This window comes from Macrotis lagotis, chromosome 2 (genome assembly GCF_037893015.1).
Source record: "Macrotis lagotis isolate mMagLag1 chromosome 2, bilby.v1.9.chrom.fasta, whole genome shotgun sequence".
In the NCBI taxonomy this organism is placed as follows: domain Eukaryota; kingdom Metazoa; phylum Chordata; class Mammalia; order Peramelemorphia; family Peramelidae; genus Macrotis; species Macrotis lagotis.
In genome coordinates this window covers 197,324,766-197,345,501 of record NC_133659.1, presented here as the reverse complement: position 1 = coordinate 197,345,501, position 20,736 = coordinate 197,324,766, and the positions used below count along the sequence as shown (strand labels likewise).

General features: G+C 39.5%; 1 protein-coding gene across 2 annotated transcripts; it reads left to right on the top strand.

Annotated features, from left to right (window-relative positions):
* Positions 1 to 189: 189 nt before the first annotated feature.
* Positions 190 to 20,535, top strand: RDM1 (RAD52 motif containing 1). Of its 2 annotated transcripts, XM_074224384.1 has the most exons (7): positions 190 to 313; positions 1,360 to 1,539; positions 5,200 to 5,322; positions 6,203 to 6,368; positions 7,707 to 7,805; positions 18,267 to 18,346; positions 20,436 to 20,535. In XM_074224384.1, exons 1-7 carry the CDS (start codon positions 218 to 220, stop codon positions 20,526 to 20,528), a joined length of 837 nt encoding a protein of 278 aa, XP_074080485.1. In that variant the 5' UTR covers positions 190 to 217; the 3' UTR covers positions 20,529 to 20,535. The 2 variants fall into 2 exon arrangements, with proteins under 2 accessions (XP_074080485.1, XP_074080486.1); XM_074224385.1 differs by lacking the exon at positions 5,200 to 5,322.
* Positions 20,536 to 20,736: the final 201 nt, after the last annotated feature.

Sequence of the window (20,736 nt, the reverse complement as noted above, 5' to 3'; positions counted from 1 at the left end):
TCCGGGACCCGCGGAGGCGCTGGCACAAATGCATGCCGGGTAACACACTCGCGCCTTCCTCTCGGTCAGACTTGGCGGGTGGCTGACTGCGCAGGTGCGGGCCGGAGAGCTCCCGCTCCCGCCCCCCGCAGGCCGCGCAGGCGCAGTCTGGGCAGTGCGCACCCCCACCCCAGACCCCGCCCCGCCCAGGCGACGCAGGCGCAGTCTGCGGGCGGGAATGGCCGAAGTGCTGAGCTTCACTGTACCTTCGGGCTCTGACAAGACGCTGTTTGTGTGGGACCTGAGTCCCGGGCCCGAGGCCGAGGCCCTACAAGTGAGCCAGGCTTGGTGCTTCGAGGAGGGAGGGAGGCCGCCGGCCCTGCGCATGGCCCCTACATCCGGGTCCCTTGCCTCAGTTTCCCCAGCTCTCCCCGTGCCTCGCCTCGTTTCCCGCCGCTTCTGCCCCTGCTGCAGATCCGTAGTGGGAGGGGGCTGCAAGGGCCGATTGCCGACCAATCTCATCTTCAACTGCGGAGCCCCGCTTTTCACCGCGCCTCACTGCTGTCCCTGCCCAAAGACGCAAAGGGGCGCCCTTGACCTCCGCCGCGCCCTTGACCTCCACCGCGCCCTTGACCTCCACCGCGCCCAGGGGCTGGAAACAGACCCCGCCCACGGCCCTCCCAGCCCGAGCGACCTTGGACTTGGCTTGCTCTGCTAGTGCTTTACAGGGTTTGACCCTCACAAAAGTCCCGGCTAGGCGTCCTCATTCTCCCCGCTTTACACTTAAGGAAACTGAGGCCGGCAAGTTAAGACCCTTGCCCAGAGAGGCATCTGAAGCTGGACTAGAACTCGGGTCTTCCTGACTCCAGCCCGGCCCTCTGTCCGCCGCACCACCAGGCTGCTTAGCTTGGCAAAGTCATTTAATGACCCTGGACCTCAGTTTCTTCATTTGTAAAATGAGGAGGAAGGGAGCTGAACTATATCTCCTTCGGGGGCCCTTCTGGTTCTAGAACTACGATCCTATGTCCAAAAAAGAAAAAGCAGCCCCTGACCTCCTGAGCTTTGACCTCACTTCTGGAGGAGAATATATACCACAACAGAGAAGTAAATTAACAACCTGAGGGGAAGAGCAATGATCACCATGGGGAATCAGAGAAGGTTTCCCATTGAAGGTGGCCCCTGAGCCAAGCCTTGAATGAAGCTAAAGATTCTGAAAATATATTTTAGTTCAGGGAGTTGGGAAGAGTAGGGAAAGTGGGACGTTTTCAGAGTCTAAAGACTGAATGTAGATTTGGGGATATGGATTGCATGAGTAATGGCTTTAACTTAAGGATTTTCTGGCCTAAAGATTTCATGATTTCCTGTGGGCCTGTCCCACAGCATTCTCTTTTCACAGTGTTCTCTGAGTTTGGTCTTCTCTATTCAATCCGTGTCTTTCCAAATGCTCCAGATGTTACTCCTGGCTTCTATGCCATCGTCAAGTTCTATTCATCAAGAGATGCCAACAGAGCCCAAAAGGCATGTGATAAGAAAGAACTGTTTCAGAAATCTCCTGTCAAAGTGAGTCTGTCTTCTATGGTCACTTTTTAATACCTCCTTTATGTTTTTTATTTCTTTCTCATGGTTTTTTCCATTCTTCTAATTTCTCTCTCACAATGTGCATAATATGAAAGTATGTAAAACATGATTGTGTTTGTACAACTTTTACCAGATTGCTACCATGAGGAAGGAAGAGGGAAGGGAGGGTGGTAGAAAAATTGTAGAACTCATAAACTTGCAAATGGATGAATGTTGCAGGGTGAGTATGTCTAACTCTAGTGTAAATTCACATTCAAATTATATAAAACAGAAGATGGGAATGATAGCTAACCTCAGCCTTATTTTGTAGATGAGGAAACTGAGACTTAACATTAAATGCCTGTGTAAGGCCACAGAGCTAGTAACTAGTAGATTTGGGACTCCAGTGATCTCTTTACTGTATCAACACCAAAGGCCCAAGGGTTTATTTTTCATATTGCTGTTGGTGATGGTTCTTCATTCTTTTTTTTTAATTTTTTTTACCCAAGGCAATGGGGTTAAAGGACTTGTCCAAGGTCACACAGCTAGGCAATTATTAGGTGTCTGAAGTCGTATTTGAACTCAGATCCTCCTGATAGAGCCAGTGCTCTATCCACTGAACCACCTAGCTGCCCTGGTTCTTCATTCTTGAAGATGATGGGGCTGGCAGACACTTAATTAGAAACTTAATAATTGCCTAGTTGTGTGGCCTTAGGCAAGCCACTTAACCCCATTGCCTTGCAAAAACCTTAAAAAAAAAAAAAGATGATGATACCAGGGAAGTGATAACCATGACATGCAAGTGAATTGGATTTGAATAAGGGTGTGCTGTGCTAAGTCACCAGCTTCACCTCATCTGGAGCCACCACAAACTTGCTGAGGATAGATTTGAACTCAGGTCTTCCTACTCCAGGTCTGGTGCTCTATCTACTGTGCTACCAAACTGCTCCTTTCTACATATTATATAGAAAGCAAACATAAAAAACCCCCAAGACAAAAGTCTGCTTATTTTTCTACTAGGGGAATACAATAGAATTTGTCCATTTCCTCTTGATATGTACAATATTAAAAATGCTTTATTTTCTATTAAACTGCCAAAAATATGGATCCTAATTCCAGAGGAGATGACTAAAAATCAACTATAATCTATCTTCCTGAAAGCATATGCCTTATACCCTCATTAATATGGTGCCAGATGACACCTTTTGCTTGAGTCTATTACTAGGTCTTTCTTGTCTTTATGGTTTCCAACTTCCTCACCCACTGCCTCTTTCCCACCTGTAATATGAAGGCTTAGATTTTCCACTTTGTTTAGCATATAGTCCTCTCTCCAAAAACTTTGTTTATCATATCACAAGTAGAACCCTTGGGCCTTCAGTGTTGATATAATAAAGAGATCAATGGAGTCCCAAATCTACTATTTACTAGCTCTGTGGCCCTAGGCATTTAACCTTGAAACAGGCCCAGGGAAATCAATGACTTTTTCAAAATTACACAGCTTGTAAGTGGCAGAGCTAGAATGTGACCCAGGTTCTTTGACTCCAAATCTAACCTACTAAGCGATTTTTTTTCAACCTTTTCTGTAATTTATCTTTCCTTTCTTCATTTTTTAGCCTTTACAAAAATAGCAGTTTTGTTGGTTAGCGCAATAGTATATTAGTGGTTTTCTTTTTAATCCAGAAACTCCCTTATGTGTTCAGATTGTAAACTATTCTGCAATTTATAGTCTTGGAAAGATGCCTGGGGTCACTCAGCTTAAGTGCCTACCCTAAATTCATTTAGCTGATCCTTTAGTCAAACTCCAAGGCCTAAGGGCAGCTAGGTGTCATAGTGGATAAAGCACAGGCCCTGGAGTCAGGAGTCCCTGGGTTCAAATCTGGTCTCAGACACTTAATAATTACCTAGCTGTGTGGCCTTGGGCAAGCCACTTAACCCCATTTGCCTTGCAAAAACCTAAAAAACAAAACAAAACAAATCAAAACAAACTCCAAGGCCTACTCTGTAGCCACTAGGCAGTAGTGCCTTAACTTAGCTTGTTGAGCCTCTATCATTAAAACATGCAAAGTTATAATCTGCAATTTTTTGTTAGATTTAACCCAGACATTTACCAGTAGGCAATTGTGAATGTAAATATTTGAAAGGTTTCTCTATACCATCTGGCTGAGAATCATTGTCTTCAAATATTGCCTGCAAGTCATTGGCATAAATTTGAACTAGATTCTCTTTCAAACTAACCCCTATTTAAAAATACTAGTTTATATTTAAAGGGAGTTTTCAAAGGAACCATGATTTCTTGGGTGTGAGTACACCCTCCAGCTATAGATGGCTACTCATCCATGTTTCTTTCCACAAATCTTCTACAGAGTTTATACTTATTATCCTAGAGGATTTCCTCTAGTTATTTTACTATCTAATCAATGACACTTAGGCTGATCATTTAAACCAAAAGTAATTTTTAAATTACTGGTAAAAATAGGAAATTAAATTAGGCATGGCTATAGAAAATTATTCTGAGGGCCTTATTGACAAATGCCTCTTGATTCACTATTTCCAATCTTCCTTTATCTCCATCACCACCACTGGTCACCAGCTAAGGAGGTTACCTGACACTTCTTCAAGACAAAGGCCAGCATTTATATGATCTATTTTAATTAAAACATCTCCAAAATTCATGTCGAGAAATGAGAGAGCAATGTAATTAAACCTTTTAAAGAGATATTTTCCGGGGCAGCTAGGTGGCGCAGTGGATAAAGCACTGGTCCTGGAGTCAGGAGTACCTGGGTTCGAATCCGGTCTCAGACACTTATTAATTACCTAGCTGTGTGGCCTTGGGCAAACCACTTAACCCCATTTGCCTTGCAAAAACCTTAAAAAAAAAGAGAGAGATATTTGCCTCATAATAGGGAGACATGTTAGCCTTTATGAATTTCTATTAACAAAATGTGTGATAGATTCTTTGGACATCTCCCAATAAAACTGAGTTCTTTTAACAACTTGGCATCCCTCATGAAAGTTTGCTGATCCTTGCTGTGCTTCATTGTGTTTTTCCTGCACCTCAGACCATCTTCCAGTAGCTATTGAGGGGAAAGCAGCAATTACTTGCCTTGGTTTTGTATAGAGCACAGGACTTAGTGGCAGAAAATCCAAGTCTGACTCCTTCTCTAGTAATTAATAGTTATGAGACTATAGGAAGGGTGCTTCACTTCTTTGAATATCAATTTCCTCAATCTGTAAAATGAGAGGATTGAACTGAATGCTTTCTTCCAACTTTGAATTCCATAATCCTAGTTTGTTTTAAAAAACTATTTTCATCCTAATATAATTGACTGTTTTGTGGGTTTATAGACTTTTTTCTCTGAATTATCCTTACTCAAGAGGATATTCAAATTGAAATTACTTATCTATAAAAGGAGGTAACGATACATTAACCAACTCAGAATTGTTTGAGGAAAGCATGTTCTATATAAAAGCCTTAGGCCTCCAGAGTAAAAATTTGCTTTGATTCTACTTGAATTCTGAATAAGAAATCAGAAATAATTCCGATTAATTGTAGAGACCATTGTACAGACCAAGCATTCCAGCATAACTGATCTCCAGAAAGGCAGTTGCTGTCACATATCTATTAAGTACTTAGTTTTGTGATCCGTTTTCTTGTTTCATCAGGTTCGTCTTTGTACTGGACGCAAGATGCATCAGTATCCTATCTATCCACTCAGCAGCTTCAAATGCCAAGAACTGGCCAATTACTACTTAGGTTTCAATGGATGGTCAAAACGAATCATCATGGTAAACTCTGTAGATTTTTATTTGACAGGCCAAGGTCAAGGTCTGCCTTCAAATTCTAGATTGAACTAGAATGGTATTAGAGGTCAGACTATCTGGTCTTGAAAGAGGAAAATATCAGATTATATGCCTGAATCTTTCATAAAAAGATTATAGACTGCTCAGAGAAAGTATTTGGAGATTATCTCTTTTGTTACTGCTTTCTATCTTATTTAAGACAGCTAGGTTGCACAGTGGATAGAGCAATGGCCTTGGATTCAGGAGAATAGGAGTTCAAATCCAACCCCAGATACTTGCCATTTATACTAACTGTGTGACCCTGGGCATATCACTTAACCCTGTTTGCCTCACATCCAGGGCCATCTCCAGTCCTCCTGTTTCATATCTGGTCACTGGACCCAGATGACTCTGGGGGAGAAAGTGAGCACAGCCCCCCCTCACTCAAATCCAATTCATGTGCTTGTCATGACATCACCTTCCTAATGCCATGGTGGTCTTCTTTGAAAAAGGACATATGATATTATTAATATTAGTATTAATATTTCATTTGCCTTGTAAGTTGAGTTGATTACCCTTGTCAGCATTTCCATTGAAAACTCTAGTTTGGGGGCAGCTAGGTGGCTCATTGGATTGAACACGACCTGGAGTCAGGAGTACCTGAGTTCAAATCTGGTCTCAGACACTTAATAATTACCTAGCTGTGTAGCCTTGGGCAAGCCATTTAACCCCATTTGCCTTGCAAAAACCTCAAAAAAAAACCCTTTAGTTTGAATTCAGATACATTGTGCCATGGGTCTTAGCTGAAATTGTTACTTAAGACTTAAAACATTAAAAATTATGTCAACATTAAGATCCCTTTACTCAGAATTTGAAAATTTTATAGTTGCAGAAAGTTTCTGACTTCAGACACAAGGAAGACACAAGTCCAGCCAAGTTGTCTACGAGACAAAGTATGACATACTTCTGTGCTTTAGAAGTGGTGTTGCCAGCCTATGAATGTCAAAGTCGTGGTACTGGCATTGCAGAAGAATACATGGAGCATCAAGAAGGTCTGTTTCCAAACATTATGCCATCAGTGGAAAAAAACAAGACTTGCTTGATCATAGAGGCAGAAACCTGAGTTCAGTAGGGGGAAGTTTTAGAGAAGTAGATTTAGTCTTGATAAAATGAAAAACTTACTATCAAGCTGCCTCAGGAAATAGTAGATTCCCTGTCCCATAATTTCTTCAAGAGGAGGCTAGTGACCACTTACTGGAAATGTTGTTGAGGGAATTTCTGTTGGTATACAGGTTGTACTAAATTACCTTTAGAGTCCTGTCTAATTATTATATGTTATGAATCTGTGAACTTACTTGTCCCAAATAGGGTATTGTGATCTCCTGCAAAGGGTCTCTGGAGTATTACTGGTTATTGCCTGCCTTTGGGATAAACAAAGTTTTCTCCTGCTGTCTTCATTCTCTCCCACACCTTAAAAAATGTAATGAGCTAGACCTACCTATGATCCTAATAAAGAAAGTAATATTTTTCTTGAAGCTTCTGGTGAGCATTTTAAAAGCATACAGTGGAAAGAAGACTGGTTTGAGCATCAGAACACCCAGGTTCATATTCTGTCTATTTCACATATAAGCCATATGACTTTGGGCAAGAATTTATCCTCCTAGGACCTCGGTTTCCTCATCTGTAAAGTGAAGGAGGTAGACTCAGGGCTTTTAAATTCCCTTCCACCTTTAAATTAATGAATCATATATATGTAGATTTATAGCAGTCTTTATTGACTCAACATGTTAGGTTTATAAAAATCTAAACTTAATTTTCTTATTAATTTTGCTAACTTTGTTAGAAATTGAAAGAAAACTGTAAAATAAGTGTAGTAGTGGAAGACTGCTTTATTTAGTACCTACAGTACTGCAGTACTACAGTACAAAGTTGTCTTCTCTACCCTGAAATTTAGGACTTTAAGTTAAGATAAAAAGTATAATTGACGATCATACCCAAGAAATAGAAGCTAATGTTGGCTATCACTATGTCACTAACAACTCTTTCCTGTTCTACAATACCATCTTTTAACAAAAAGGCTTTGGAATCTTCTAGGTTAGAAGTTAATTTCACAGTTTGAAGGGCTTAGGAGCATCTTCTATTGTCCTTTCAGTAACCCTAGCAACATTTTTATAGTATGTGTAGAGTAAAAGTATATTTTTTGGTTTTCCAGAAATATACCCACAACAGGAAGCAAATGAGTCACACTCTCTTACTGACCTTTATTTTTAAATTTAAGGTTTAAACGATACTGAAAGTTGTTGTTTTATTTTGTTATCTAACTCTTATTTTGAGCATAAATATTTTATAGTCATTACACTTCCAATTTAATATAATTTTTGTTTGTCTAGATCCATTAGAGTTTCTTATGAAAAAGAAGAAAACTCAGAAGCTGGCCATTCAGAAAGCTTTATCAGATGCATTTCAAAAATTGCTGTTGGTGGTTTTAGGTAAGACTTCATCAGCCTTTAAGTACATCAGCCCAAGGACTACTAGAGGGAGGAGTGTGGTATAATGGGAAGGGCATAGGATTTTGAGTCAGAATCTAAGTTCAAATCCTGACTATGCCACTTACTTATCTCTCTGACCCTATAACAAGTCACTTAACCTTTCACTGTGTTTCAGTTTTTCACTTGTTAAATGAGAGGGTTTGTATAGTTTAGAAATGTCAGATACATGACCTACAATACTCTGGTTTGTGCCCAAACCATATTAAAATTAAATTTGGAAATTTTTAACAAAACCAATGATAATACAGTAGATTATAGATAATATTAATATGTGATTTTCTAAGTCAATGTACTGGGATACTTATATAAGCTTTGGTGGCCTGCATTTCTTTTTTTTAATCTATTAATTACATTTTCCCCAATTACATATAAAAACAATTTTTAACAAATATTCTTTAAAATTTTGAGTTCTAAATTCTCTTCCCTCCCTACCCTCATCACTCTCTGAGACAGTAACTAATTTCATGTATTTTATATATGTGTAATCATGCAAAACATGTTTCCATATTTGTCATGTTGTGAAAGAAAACATTTAAAAAAAGAAAAATATTGGTGGCCTTCAGGTCTATTCAAGTTTGATACCACTGATCCAGGAGATCTCTGAATTTGTTATTTGTGGTTATTGTTCAGTTGTTTCAGTCTTTGTGACTAACTCTTTTGTGACTGCATTTGGCATTTTCTTGGCAAAGATGCTAGAGTGGTTTGCCATTTCCTTCCCTAGATCATTTTACAGATGAGGAAGCTGAGGCAAACAGGCTTAAGTGACTTGTCCAGGTTACGCAGCTGGTATTTGAAACCAAATATGACTGACTCCAGGCCCAATGCTCTTTCTACTGTGCCATCTAACTGCTAGCTTCTAGATGGAGAAACAAATTAATCATTGAATATTTATTCAGTGTCTACTATGTTCCAGACACTGTACTAGGAGCTGGAGAAACATATACTTAAAAGACAAGTTTCTGCCCTCAAAAGTTTAAATAGAATCAGGGAGACATGTGCACAGAGAAATCTATACAAAGTAAATATAAGATAGTTTTGAGGGGACAGCAATTGCAACTGAAGGACCTTATATAGGAGATGTTATTTGAGTTAATCTTTGAAGAAAATTAAGGGTTCGGGGTGGCTAGGTGGTGCAGCAGATAAAGCACCAGCCCTGGAGTCAAGAGAATCTGGGTTCAAATCTGGTGTCAGACACTTAATACTTACCTAGCTGTGTGGCCTTGGGCAAGCCACTTAACCCCACTGCCTTGCAAAAAAAAAACCCTAAAAAAGAAAATTAAGGGTTCAAAGAAGTGAGAAAAGGAATGCATTCAAGATACAGAAAACAGTTTCAGCAAAAAACAGAGGTAGAAAATGGATTGTTGAATGTAAGAAAAAACAGGAAGGCCAGTTTGACTAGAACAAGGAGAATATGAAGGCAAGTCATGTATTATATGCTAGAAGGAAAGATTGGAGCCAGATTGCAAAATAGAGATCACTTTTGCTGCTTTGTAAAAAGTAGATTGGAGAGGGGAAAAATTATGGTAGGGATACCAATTAGGAAGCTATAGCAGTTATCCAAGTGACAGGTGATTATTTTAATTCATTTGCAGAAAAAAAAGAATAGGAAAATTCATAGAGTGATAGGTTTGGGAGGAATTCATTTTGGATATGTTGGATTAAAAATGTCTAATGAACCCAAAACTAATTGTTCAGCAGATGGTCATATGGACCTAGAGCTCAGGAGACAGGCTAGGTCAACATATAAAGATCTGAGAATCATCATTATAGGAATCACTGAACCCCTGGAGCTGTTAAAATGTCTGAGAGCATCAAGGGAGAAGGGTATTCAGCCCAGGAACCTAGGGCACTCCCAAAGTTTGGGGGGAATGTTCTCCTTTCTGTCTGGATCTTGTCAGCACAAGACCCTGCGTTAGGTACTGGACATATAAAGACAGTGGAAAACAGTCTCTGTTCTCAAGGAATTTATACTTTCCACTCTTAGGGGGTCACAAGCTATAAAGACATACCTATGTATATATAACAATTTGAAGAAGAGAATATTAACAACAAAGAAAATTGGAAAAGTTTTTCCATGGGAGATGACATATGGCTTAAAATTTAAAGGGTACTTGTGACTGGGAACTGAAAGGAATGAGGAAAAGCAGTGTAGGGTTAAAGGAATACATAGATCCAGAAATGGGAAATGAGTGGAATTTGAGGAATGAGCAATGAGGTAGCTCTTTGAGCTAGAATTTATGAAATGGAGTTGTATACTGGAAAACATTAGCAGATGCTAGATTGCAAAGAACTTTTACTATTGAAGTATGAAGTTTGTATATTTTTCTATAAGTAAGGGGCATCCCCCTCTATAGTGAACCTGGGAGTGGCTCAGTCAGACTGGTGGATTAAGGGCTTTACACAGCTTTCATGAGAATTAAAGAGGGCTGACCATCACTTTCTCTTCTCAATACAGTGCTAGGTACTTTGTAAATTTTAGATATAAAATACTTTTGTCTACAAATTCATCCTGATCTGACATGGCTAGGTTCAGATCTGAATTGGGAGAAGAAATAGCAATATAAATGAAATCACAAATTAATTGAAATGCCTCTGGGGGGGGTAATAATAATAATGATGATGATGATGATGATGATGATGATGATGATGATGATGATAGTAGCTAACTTGTATATAATACTATGTTCCAGACCCTATTCTAATCACTTTAAGATCATCTCATTTGGGGGTGGCTAGGGGGCGCAGTAGATAGAGAACTGTCCCTGAAGTCAGGAGTACCTGAGTAATAATTACCTAACTGTGTGGCCTTGGGCAAGTCACTTAACCCCATTGTCTAACAAAAACCTAAAAAAAAAAATTATCTCATTTGATCCTCACAACAACTCTAGGAGCTAGGAATTATTTATTAATGTGATATATTGCTTTAATCGTGCTTGTATTTTATTTAAAGTTTTTGCATAGATATTCTTAGGGAAATTGGTCTATAGTTTCTTTTTCTTTTTCCTCTTCCTGGTTTAGGTATCAGCACCATATTGCCTATTTTTCCAAAAGTTTCCAAATAACCCTTTCTTTAGTATTGGAATTCATTATTCTTTAAATGTTTAGTAAAATTCATATGAATCCATCAAATCCTAAAAATGTTTTTAGTAGACTCATTGATGATCTCTTCAAATTATTTTTCTAAGACAAGGTTAAGTATTCTATTTCCTCTTCTATTAATCCAGACAATTTATAATTTTGTAAATATTCATCCATTTCACTTAGATTGTCAGATTTATTGGTATATAATTGAGCAAAATAATTTCTAGTAATTGCTTTCATTTCTTCTTCATTGGTAGTGAATTTTACCCTTTTCATTTGTTTTATTATGTTACCTTTTGGCAAAATATAATTTCCTTATTTCATTTAATTAGGTCTATTTTTGCTTTTGCTTGTCTGAGATCATGAGTGCTACCCTTGCTTTTTTTGTGTCAGCAGACACAACAGATTCTGCTCCAGCAGAATCCTTACCTTTATTCTGTGTGTTTCTTGTAAATAACATATTGTTGGATTTTGGTTTTAAACCACTCTGCTATTCATTTCTGTTTCATGAGTTAGTTTATCCCATTCACTTTCACAGTTATAATTACTAACTATGCACTCTTTTATTTCATCAAAAGAGAAAACTTAGTTTTAGAACTTGAGAAATCTCTCCACTGATATAAAGTATATTCTTAGGTATTTGCCTGGGATACCAGGAGATTAAGTGACTTGTCCATACACTCACAGAGAGTATGTGTCAGAGGTGAGACTTGAATGAAAGTCTTTCTGATTCTGATGCCTAGCACATCTCTCATTTCATATTTCATCAGCTTAAAAAAAAACCAAAACTGGGGGGCGGAGCCAAGATGACTACAAGAGAGCAACGTCTCTTAGAAGCTCTCTCATAAAACTTTGAAACTAAGGATTCTAACTAAACTTTCGAGAGACAGAACCCACAGAGGGACCCAATGAGGCAGTTCTCCTACTCAAGGGAACCTGGAAAAGAGCAGAAAGGCTCTGCTCCCTGGGGTCGGAGGGGTGGCCTGCCAGAGGGGTGGCGAAAGAACTTCAGCCTCCCGGAGGCAGCCCCAGGATGCTGGGAACCTCGGCTCACAGCAGCGGGGGGGTCTCCTGAGCTACACCCCAGGGAGCACTGGGCACAACCTGGGGGAACAGCTGGGGGACCTCTGCAGGAGTGAGCACATGAAGTACAGCCCTCAGGGCACACAGCAAGCAAGTGGTCTTTCTGCAGCCCAGATCCAGGAAGCAGAAGCAGGTGGACCTGGTAAGCAGGAGCCCCCAGGGTATGAGCCCATTGAACCTAGGGAGGGGAGTGAAGAGAGACTGCAGAGCTCTGTCCTCGATGACTCTGAGGCTCTGACCAAATTCAGATCCTGATCGCAGTCTAGGCCCCCCCATAGAACAGCAGGGCCCCCTTCACCTCAGCCCCATGGCAGAGGGGGGCGCTTATGGTCATTCACAGACCAGGAGGGAGGAAAGAGCCTCATACACTGAGACCCTTGTGGGAGTGTCCCAAAAGCTCAGGAAGCACCCCAAAACCAGGCTCAGGCTGGGAAAATGAGCAAGCAGAGAAACTAGAGGAAGACCATTGAGAAATATTTTGCATATGAGCCCAAGAAGGATCAAAATACTCAGTCTGAAGATGAGGAAGCACAAGCTCCTGCATCTAAAGACTCCAAGAAAAACAGAAATTGGGCTCAGGTTATGACAGACTTTGAAAATCAAATGAGGGAGTTAGAAGAAAAACTGGGAAAAGAAATGAGAGAGATGCAGGAAAAACATGAAAATGAAGTCAGTAGCCTAGTCAAGGAAATCCAAAAAAATGCTGAAGAAAATAGCATGCTAAAAACCAGCTTAGGTCAAATGGATAAAACAGTTCAAAAACTTATGGAGGAGAAGAATGCTTTAAAAAGCAAAATTGACCAGATGGAAAAAGAGATAAGAAAACTCTCTGAGGATAACAAATCCTTCAGACAAAGAATGGAACTCAGGGAGACTGAATTTACGAGAAACCAGAATTCATTACTTCAAAACCAAAAAAATGAAAAATTAGAAGAAAATATGAAAGATCTCATTGAAAAAACAACTGATATGGAAAACAGACTTAGGAAAGATAATTTAAAAATTATTGGAATACCTGAAAGTCATGATCAGGAAAAGAGCCTTGACATCATTTTCAAAGAATTACTACAGGAAAATTTCCCTGATATCCTAGAAGCAGAGGGCAAAATAGAAATGGAGATAATCCACCAAACCCCCCCAGAAAGAGATCCCAAAAAACCTAACCCCCAGGAATATTATAGCCAAGTTCCAGAACTTGCAAGTCAAAGAGAAAATATTACAAGCAGCCAGAAGGACACAATTCAGATATTGTGGAGCTGCAGTCAGGATCACACAGGACTTAGCAGCAACTACATTAAAAGCTCATAGGGCTTGGAATATAATATACCGGAAGGTAAAGGAGATTAGAATGTAACCGAGAATCAACTACCCAACAAGGCTGAATGTCCTCTTCCAGGGGAAAAAGATGGACTTTCAATGAACCAGGGGAATTTCAAATGTTCCTGTTGGAATGGCCAGAGCTGAACAGAAGGTTTGATCTTCAGATACAGGACTCAGGTGAAGCATGGAGATTGGAGGAGAGGGGGGAAATATGAGGGACTTGATGATGAACTGCATGTATTCCTGTATAGAAAAATGACACTGATAATACTCATATGAACCTTCTCAGTTAATAGAGCAGGTAGAGGGAGCTTTTATAGTTGAAGCACAGGAGAAAGCTGAATTTGAAGATAAAATGTGTAAAAATGGAGTCAATAGAAAAAAAAGGGAAATGTGATGGGAGAAAGAAAAACGAGAGGGGGAATAGGCCAAGATATCTCATATAATAAGTTTTTTCTTTATTACAATGAGCTATTGCAATGATATGGAAGGGGGGAAAGTAAGGGGGAATGAAGGAACCTTTGCTGTCATCAGAGGTGGCTAGGAGAGGAAACAGCATATATACTCCATGGGGTATAGGCATCTGGAGTAAGAAGTGGGGGGACAGGGGGAAGGCGGGATGTGAGTGATGGAGGAGAGGATGGACCATGGGGGGAGAGTGGTCAGATATAACACATTTTCCTTTTTACTTCTATCAAGGGGTTGGGATTGGCTGGCCTGTCCAGGACCATAGGGCCAGGTGGATGCTGGGCCTAAGGGGTGGTAGGGGGGCTTGGGGCCTATTGGCCCCAGGACCAGGGATCTGTCTGCTGCGCCACTCAGCTACCCTACAGCAGAGTCAGAGTGAAAGGAGAAAATATAGTACATGGTAGTGGAGAAATACGAAGGGAGGGAGTTGCAATCAGCAATGGCAATGGTGGAAAAATATGGAAGTAACTTGCGATGGACTTACCATAAAGAATGTGATATTGGGGGCGGCTAGGTGGCATAGTGGATAAAGCACGGGCCCTGAAGTCAGGAGTACCTGGGTTCAAATCCGGTCTCAGACACTTAATAATTAGCTAGCTGTGTGGCCTTGGGAAAGCCACTTAACCCCATTTTGCCTTACAAAAAAACCTAAAAAAAAAAAAAAGAATGTGATGTACCCGCGACAGAGTTGTTGGTTGGTGTTGGAACAAAGACAGAAGCACATTTTTGATTATTATTATTATTTGGGGGGGGGGGGTGCAGGGCAAATGAGGCTGGGTGGCCTGCCTGGGGCCACATAGCAGGTTGATCCTTGGGTGTCTGAGACTAGATTCAGACCCAGGTGCTCCTGGCTCAAGGGCCAATGCTCTGTCCGCCACCCAGCCACCCCTACTATTATTACTATTTTATTTTATTTTGGGTCTTTTTTTTCCCCTTTTTTTGGTTTTTGCAGGGCATTGGGGTTGGGGTGGCTTGCATGTCACACAGCTGGGTGATTGTTGGGTGTATGGGGCCGGATATGGGCCGATGCTCCTGGCTCCAGGGCTGGTGCTCCGTCCATTGCACCACCTGGCCATTCCTACAATCATTACTATTTTTTTATCTTAATTTTTTTCTCTCCCCTTTACTTTATCACTCAAGTGAGTCTATATTTTGTGGGGGGAGGGGGTATTCTGTTTACTCTTAAACAAGAATATTTTATTAATGTATAAAAAAACATTATTTGTACAAAAAGAGAACAAATAAATAAATAAATAAAAACATGACTTAAAAAAAAAACCCCCAAAACTCAACCCTTCTCTTCATTTTATACCTTTTCCTCTTGTTCACATTACATCATTTTGTGGTCATGCAATTCTGGCTTTTGCCACGAAGGTAGTGATCCTTTGTACCTTCTTTCATGCCCCAACACATTTGAGTTCTAGAAGGAGTGTTGGAATACAACTCTTGCCACCCCCAGATGCTGCCTCTCCTACCATCACTCTACAATCTCTACTTTGAGATTCACTCTAAATATATTACCCAGTCCAGATCCTGGTGACACATATCTCCTGGTTCCCAAGTTATTCAGTCCCTTTCTCCCAATCTTCCTCCCTACTCCAATTCCTGTCCTTATACCCAGGGACTTCAATATATACATGTCAATATTTCCTTCTATTCCCTGGTCTTCCAGTTCCTCAAACTTTCCATCTCTCATATTCAGCTCCGCCATACACAGGAATGACTACACCCTTGATAAACTTTACTCCCAAGCGTACCACTTCCATGATCCGGATATCTAATGTGATCCAATATTCATTCCATCTCTTCATATCCTTCCTTTTACTCTTTGCTGATTATCTATCATATTCCCCAAAGTACCTATTTCAAACTTTTTCTTTCTCTCTTTAATCCTCTCACACTCCCCTGTCCTTCATCCTTTTAGAAAAACTCATAATCTCAGAAAATAAAACCCTTTTCTCTCCTTTACATTTGAAAAGTCCTTAGCATAATCCCACATTATCTCCTTTCCTCTAGCTTCTGAAAAAAGATCCTTTTTCCTCTGTAAGACCAGTCCTTATCTGTGTACCATTGATCTTCCTTTCAATTGCCTCTAGCAAATTGTCATTACAATTATCCCTTCCCTCTCTAATCTTCAGTCTACTGGTTCATTCTCTACGAACTGCAATTCCAGGGTGTCCCTCATCCTTAAAAAAAAACCCAACCTTTTCCTATCAAGCTTTCTGGTATTTCCAGTCACCTGTCATATACTGCATTCTGATGTCTGATCTTATCATTCAGCTGAAGTTGTTGCCTACAAAGTTACCAAGGCTCTCTTAAAGCAAATTCTGCTTTCTTAGTTTCTCAGTTCTCATCCTTCTGACCTTGTATCATTTTATCCTTTCTCCTCCTGGTTGTTTTCTTGGAGTTTTTATAACGGTTTTCTCTTGATTGACTACTTGTCTGATCCAATTCTCAGACTTTGTTGCTGTATCATCATGCACAGCATACCTCCTACCCGTGATTATACCCTAAGGCTGTCATAGGTCTTCTCTTTATGTCCTTGATGACCTCATTAACTTATACAGACATGTCGAGTTTTCATCTCTTTTGAGTTACAATTATGCATCATCAACTATCTTTTGGACATTTTAATCTTAATGATCTTAATGATCTTAATCAAATGAAACATGACTCAAATAGAACTTTTGTTTTTCACCCAAACCTATACTTCTATGATTTCCCTGTTTCTATCTAAATGCCACCAGTTTTCCAGCCACCTACCTTCACATCCTTGGAGTCATCTCATTTTCCTCACTATAGCTTGTCTCACATATCCATTCAATTGCCAAGTCTTATTGATTCTACATCTACAAACTTCTTTCAAATCCATTCCCTTCTTTCTACTCATATAGTCACCACCATAAGCTCCCATCACCTCTTGCCTGGACTATTTACTTTCCCAGGCTTAGATCCCTTCTCATACCAATCAAATCTCTGTACACATGCCAAAATGATTTTCCTAAATCAGATATATGGTTCATTCCATTGATGTGAACATTAATAAACAGCATCCTGTTACTTGAAGGATTAAATTCAGACTCCTCTTTAACATTTAAAACCTTTCACTACTGATTTCAACCTATCATACAGACCTACTTTTCATGTATTCTTTTGGTCCAACTAAACCATCCTTCTTTTCCTTACATACAGCTATCTCCTGGCTTTTGAGTAAACCCAGGCAGGGGTTCCAGGCTCCTTGTCTAGAAAGTAGTTCTCCCTCACTGCTGCCTCTTATGATTCCTAGTTTACTTCTAAATTCAGCTCAATCTCAAGTAGTTCCTTCTATTTCTGACCTCTAGGACCAAATAGAAAAGTCTAATTCATGTGATATCTCCTTCAAATATATAAACATCATTATTATGTCTACCCTGGATTATCATTTGTCCAAGCCAAAACTGCCTTGGTTTGTACCATCAATGACATGATTCCCTCCTTTGACATGAACTCAAGGTTTTCCACCCTCCTTTTTTTTTTAGGTTTTTTTTTTTTTGCAAGGCAAACAGGGTTAAGTGGCTTGCCCAAGGCCACACAGCTAGGTAATTATTTCCACCCTCCTTTGAATGATTGACTATGGATCTAGAGCTTGAAAGGGACCTGAGTGACTACCTAGTCCCACTTTTATTTAATAAATGAGATAATTGATCCCAGTTAATTTCAACTCAGATTCTTTAACCTTAAATCCAGGGTTTTACCCATTGCACCATCCTGCCTCTCCACCTTATCAATTTACTTCCTAAAATATAGTGAAAAGAACTGAGCACAATATCTCATTATATTGAGAGGTAAGATTTCCATAATTGTCTAGAATCTTTACTTCCCTATGATTTATTAATTCTCAACTGTATTGTTCAACATGAATTCCTTTACTATACTCCACCCCACCCTTTTTAAAAAAAATTTACCATAAATATACTAAATTTACCATTTGCCTATTTTGTATTGAAGTTACTCAGTGTGAAAATGTATTTTAATTCATTCTTCATAGAATTTCTCTTTCTCCTCATCCTTTACATTAGGCGTTAGTGTATAAGTGGCAATTCTATATACTAATCCTTGAGCCCATCATTAACACTGAAAAACAAGAGAATCATACATCCCATGAAGTTCTTTCATGATTCTTTTTGATACACCATAAAACGAGCTCAAAGAAAAATGTGTTTCCTCTAAGCTCTCTCACAATCTGTTCCTCCTTCTGTCACCAGGGTAGTTCTTTGTATAGCATCTAATACTGGAATTTAGATAATGATGATGATGGTGATAAGACTGAAAGACCTTTTAAAGGTCATTTATTTTTAGAAATTAAAGATACTTAATGTCCAATAGTTATGTGTTATATTGAGGATACTGAGGAAGGAGTAATTTCTATTGTCTAAACAATTCTGACTTGAATCTTTAACTATATTGCAGAGAGTGGTAAAGTAGCTGTGGAATACAGATCCACTGAAGAAGAAGATTCTGCAACAGAAGAATTCAAGGACTTGATTCAAGTATGTGAAAATTCAGGCTTCAGTGCTTCCTGAGTTCCAAATAATTCCTCCATCTGAAGTGAGGAGGTGGGGATGAGGGCATTGCAGCCAAGGGAAAGAGTCCCAGGTTTAAAATCTTAACTTTGGAACTGCTTTAGAATTATAGGATAAATTGTTGCTTCTCCTGTAGCTCAGACTCAAGAGTGATGGAGAGCTGGTTTCCTAACTCTGAATCCCTCCAGATACAGCTTCTCCAGGAAATCTGCAATCAGAATTTCTCCCTAACCTGGGAATTACAGCTGAAGTTTCTCGTAAGTGAAGTTCAGGATACATGATAAGAATATCTCATGGGTTCTTACAGTTGTAGGCATAAAAGAGGGATCATTTTCTTTCCTGGGAAATAACTGAGGGGGCAGCTAGGTGGTGCAGTGGATAGAGCACTGGTCCTGGAGTCAAGAGGATCTGAGTTCAAATCCAGCCTCAGACACTTAAATTCCCTAGCTGTGTGAACTTGGGCAAGTCACTTAACTCCGTTGCCTTAAATAAAAATTTTTTAAAAAGATAGTTGTACTGCCAAATGAATTACGTTTCCTAGACTCTGAAGCTTCTAGAAATCCTAAATAGGCATGCAATTACCAAAGGAAACACATCTTCTGGTTCTATTTGGATGTGTATTGTGAGCTGCTTTATTTGTTTGTCAAGAGAGGCAACATGAAAGCCATGGTTTCAAATCTGATCTTAGATACTTACCTCTGTGATCCTAGGCAAGACATGGAACCTTTCTGAGCCTCTGTTTCCTCATCTGTAAAATATGGTCAAACTCAATGGCTTCTCAGGTCTCTTCCAGCTCTACCTCTATAATCCTATGATTGTAATCTCACAAGTTGAAAGATCTTCCAGGAAGAAAGTTCCCTCTACCATTGCAACTTAGACCCTTTTTTCTAAAATTTATATTAGAAAGTTGCCTTTTCCACTGAGAGATCATATACCACAAGGGTTCAGGTCACAGAGCCAGTTTGATTCAGAGAAAGGACTAACTTCAAGCTTCCTGATTCCAGGACTACTATCTCTCTATCAATTAAACAGATATTGTACACACACACACACACACACACACACACACACACACACACACATACTTTGTTCTTGTATCCTTTTGAGGAACTATTTGGGAGTTGAATTTTATCATTTCCCACAACTGGGAAGCTGGATGAGGTGACTGAGTCTTTTGGTTTGTTTTTATTTTTTTATTTTTTTGCTGCTTGAAAAAATTTGCCACATAGTTTTAGTAAATTTGTTTTTTATTCAGCATAAATATGACCAGTAACCAAGACTTTAGACTTCAACAGAGATCAGGGCTTAATGAAGATAATTTGCACAGAAATTCTAAGGAAAAAAAGAGTTAACATTGACTGTAAATACTTTGCCTTCCTAATACTAAAATATATGGGTTTTAGAATGATATGTAATAAAAAAAAATTTCTAAAATGGCCATTTCTGGACAACAGTAAAGTAGTGAGGAGTTTCACATCACAGGTGTTTGAACCAGGGACTAGATAGTCAAACTGTAAAGAGGATTGAAGCAGGGATTTCATCTAATAGACTGATATGTAACTTCTAAGGCCCTTCCACTCTAGGATTTTATATGGAAAAATCCATCTATATTATTAGTAAAAAATAGAAAGAGAAGCCATACCTTACTGTATTTGTATTAGTGCTGAAATTTTAAAGGTCCCATCTTAACTTCTCTGCATTATTAGTATATTCTAGTCTGCATTTAAGGAATTAATGCTACAGGACAGCAAAATCATGAGGCTGATGAATATGGAGAGAATATGACAATTTTATAAATATGATATTCTGGTGTGTGTGTGTGTGTGTGTCTGTCTGTCTATATTTCTAACCCTCTCTAAACAATACAATAGGGTGAAAAGTGCTCAACCTAAAGAACCAGAATTCTAGTTCTAATGCTCTAGTGCTCTAGGCCTCAGTTTTCTTACCTGTAAAATGAAGGGACAAGAACAGAGGCAAGACCTTTAAGACCCCCTCCAATTCTAGATCTGTGGTTCTAATTTTTTACAAGTACAATTTCACTCTTTTTTTCTTTAAGGTCAGTGATGTTTCTTGGAATCAGTCCTACCAAGGAGAAGAAGAATGTCTCTCTGATTTCAGCCTCGATGAAGAGTTCTCAAACTGCAGTTAGAAGCAAATTTGCCATTCCTTCTACTAGCTGGGCAGAACATGCCCGGACCTACCCTGGGGTTTCACTAGGAATGGATGGGTTTATAACTGACTCTTGCATCCTAGTTTATCTCCACCCCCCATCACCACTCCCACTACCCCTGTGATCATGGCAGCAGGATGAGGTTGAAGGGGCACAGAAAAGTAGACAGAGAACCTTTACCTGTTTA